The sequence below is a fragment of the Gekko japonicus genome, unplaced genomic scaffold (genome assembly GCF_001447785.1).
Source record: "Gekko japonicus isolate JY-2015 unplaced genomic scaffold, Gekko_japonicus_V1.1 scaffold3239, whole genome shotgun sequence".
In the NCBI taxonomy this organism is placed as follows: Eukaryota; Metazoa; Chordata; class Lepidosauria; order Squamata; family Gekkonidae; genus Gekko; species Gekko japonicus.
Window position 1 is genome coordinate 10,716 of NW_015174935.1, and position 2,857 is coordinate 13,572.

At 46.8% G+C, this 2,857-nt stretch overlaps 1 protein-coding gene across 1 annotated transcript in view; it reads left to right on the top strand.

Moving 5' to 3' along the window:
- Positions 1 to 2,857, top strand: part of LOC107122072 (calcium-activated potassium channel subunit alpha-1-like) — a gene marked incomplete at its 5' end in the record, with an annotated part of 36,217 nt that overhangs the window by 8,158 nt on the left and 25,202 nt on the right. The window contains one exon of the mRNA XM_015425099.1: positions 696 to 826. Coding sequence (XP_015280585.1) covers positions 696 to 826 — 131 coding nt within the window. The remainder of the gene's footprint in view (positions 1 to 695; positions 827 to 2,857) is intronic.

Consider the following 2,857-nt stretch of genomic DNA (forward strand, 5'->3'; position numbering starts at 1 on the left):
TTCCCCTGCAGCAGGCAACAGGATCTGGGGGTGGAAGATTTCCTGCCCCCAGAGGGCATATGATAATCTTAATGTGTCTCTGTGCCTTTAGCTCCTCATTCCAGTAATTGTTCTTGCATGGTTTACTTTTATTTAATTTTTTTTTGGTATGTCCTGGCCATAAACAACAAACAATGGCCCCCCTATGGTTCTTTTCTTTGCTCAAGCCCCATGCCCTGGTTTATATACCTAAAACAGAAGCAGAAAACAGAAGGTCAGCTTAAATCTGCATGGGGGAGGGAGATGTTCTCAAAATCCCCCTCCCTGCTGGGTTGGGTTCCCTGCATTGTGTGTAGTGCAGCACAGTTTCCAGCACAACACATACCTTAAATGCACTGCCCCAGACCAATTAAAAGAAACCAGGTTTTTGAGCTGAGAGAGGGTTTGGTGGGAGTCGGACTTCTGTTTCGCAACATGAAACTTGAGCTGTTCTCTCCTCCTAACAAGGCAGTCTCTCCTGTTGTTAGTGCACCCAGACTCCAGAGAGTGCCACAAATTCCCCACCAGAGGAAATCACTTTTGCCCCCCCCCCTTCACATGTAGTATGTAAAGGCCATCTGCTGGTACTTGGAAACCACTTTCTCTGTGTACATGTATTAATGTGTGTGTGTATATATATAAATATATATGTATATATTTAATCATTATCTTTTTAGTGAACGATTCAAATGTTCAGTTTTTGGACCAAGATGACGACGACGACCCCGATACCGAACTGTATCTCACTCAGCCCTTTGCGTGTGGAACTGCATTTGCAGTCAGCGTACTGGACTCTCTCATGAGCGCAGTAAGCCCGCCCCCCTTCCTTGTCTTTTCTGTTTCTTTGTTGGGGAGTTGCCACCATTACAGTTCCACTTTCAGCTGGGAGGGACTTTCAAGACTTGCAAGCTGGGAGGGAGCCTCCCCAAAGGCCCCTTTCTGCCCTGGGTGATGGCATGGGAATAAACAACTAAGGGAGAATGTTGGCTCAGCACTTGTTGATATTTAACTGAGCCTCTCTGCACAGCTACATGAATACAGAGACCGTAGCACTGAACAGGTGCTGTCTGCTCTGTACAGGTAGTTCGGAAGGTTGCCAAGCTCCTGGCAGGAATCCCCTCCCCTCAAGTCCCAATGCCCATCACAGCTGCAAGTGGCCGTGGGAGAAAAATTCAGAAGAAAAGTAAGGCCTCATCTACTTAAAAGATGTTCTTACCATAGAGTTCCCAGTGATTCTTAGAGCTACCCGTTGTCACTTCCGGGTAGCTCTAGGGGTCACCAGGTACTCTGTGGTAAGAACTTCCTGTAAGTAGATGGGGGCCTTTTTCTTCTGTTGAATTATTCTCCCAGGACCCCCTCCACTACCTTCCCACTGGTTGCCAACCCCAATGCCTAGCAACCCACAGGCCCTCCATTCCCGTGTGCTGAGAAAAGACCGTCCCCATGCCTGGGTGACTGTGCAGGTCTTTGGGAAGCAGGGACACATATTGTATATAATGTGAGGAACAAGCATTTTCTTTGGCATTTCCTTTCCCCACTTAGAGAATCCTGCTCGTTACACAAGGGCTCGCTACTCCCTTCACTGCAGTTCCATACATATTCCTCGGTGGATATCATGGAGATGGGCTAAAGTAGAGGGGAAAGGACAGGCCCTGAGGTGGGGCCCAGAGCAGGCAGGGAATAGTTGTTTGGGGGCAAAGGGAAGAAGGAAATGGATGATCGAGAACCCTAGCAAGGCAAGGTATGGAGGGGAAATGGCCAAGGAGAACCACTGCAGGGGAAGCGACCAGCCTTCTAAGGAGATTAATTCTCACATGTAAGAGAAACGACTCTGTCCTGCAGGACTCTAAACAAAAACAAGATACTGCAACATGTAAATGTATTTAAGCTGGTCAGTCAAAAGCAAGGCGACCTATGCAAGCCCTTTTTTGTTCCATGTTAGTTGACAGTGACAGTGAAAACACAAATGTTAACCTGTTTGTTCCCTGCTGTTCATAAGGATTAACAGGCAATGAAGCCACTCCCTGGTTTAATCTCATGAAAGCATCACAGAAAAACTGTGAATTTGTAATATAATAAGTTAATGAGTGTTTGTTATTTTTTACCTTTGCTATTTTCTATGGTGTCACCAGTCTTCAGGATTGTCCGCCTTTGGAGGTTCAGGCTTTTAAATTAAATGCTAGGCATGGGGGGGGAGTGTGTTTAGACATCATGGTTGCCTTGAAATACTTTTTTTTAAAAAAATCCCACCATCAAGAGGGCCCTGGAGCTTTCTCTTTATGATCTGTGCAAACCAGCAAATGTTTCAAAAATAGAAGCTGTGACAGAAAACGATGCTTCTTAGAGTAATTATAAATGAAAGGCAAAAGGCCATTAGAACATGTTAAAAAGATCTGTTAATTTTCAGTTAAATTTTCTGTAAAAGTTGAAGAAGCATGACAGCATTAATAGTGAACCATAAGATCATGTAATTATACAGATATTATATATATATAAATATAAAGCGGTGGAGGAGGGGGCCCGGAAAGCAGCCCCCCCAAATAGCTGCCCTCCAAAAGACCTGTGATGGATTGCGGGGGAAGGGGCTAGTGGGCACTGTAGGCTCAGATATCGGGCTCAGAAGCAGCAGCCATGTTTGCCCAGGTCTCAGTCAGCAAGGGCGGCATATTTGCTTTGTCCCTTCCCAGCGGTCATTTCCTGCAGGAGCGCACAGGAGCCGAGCTCCGGCAGTAAAGAGCCCAGGGGGCGGGCATATGCAACAAGCCCTGCCCCCTGCTCCCAGCAGCACTCAGTCAGAGCAAGAAGCAGCCACGTAAGCTGCAGAGCCCCCCCCCTCACC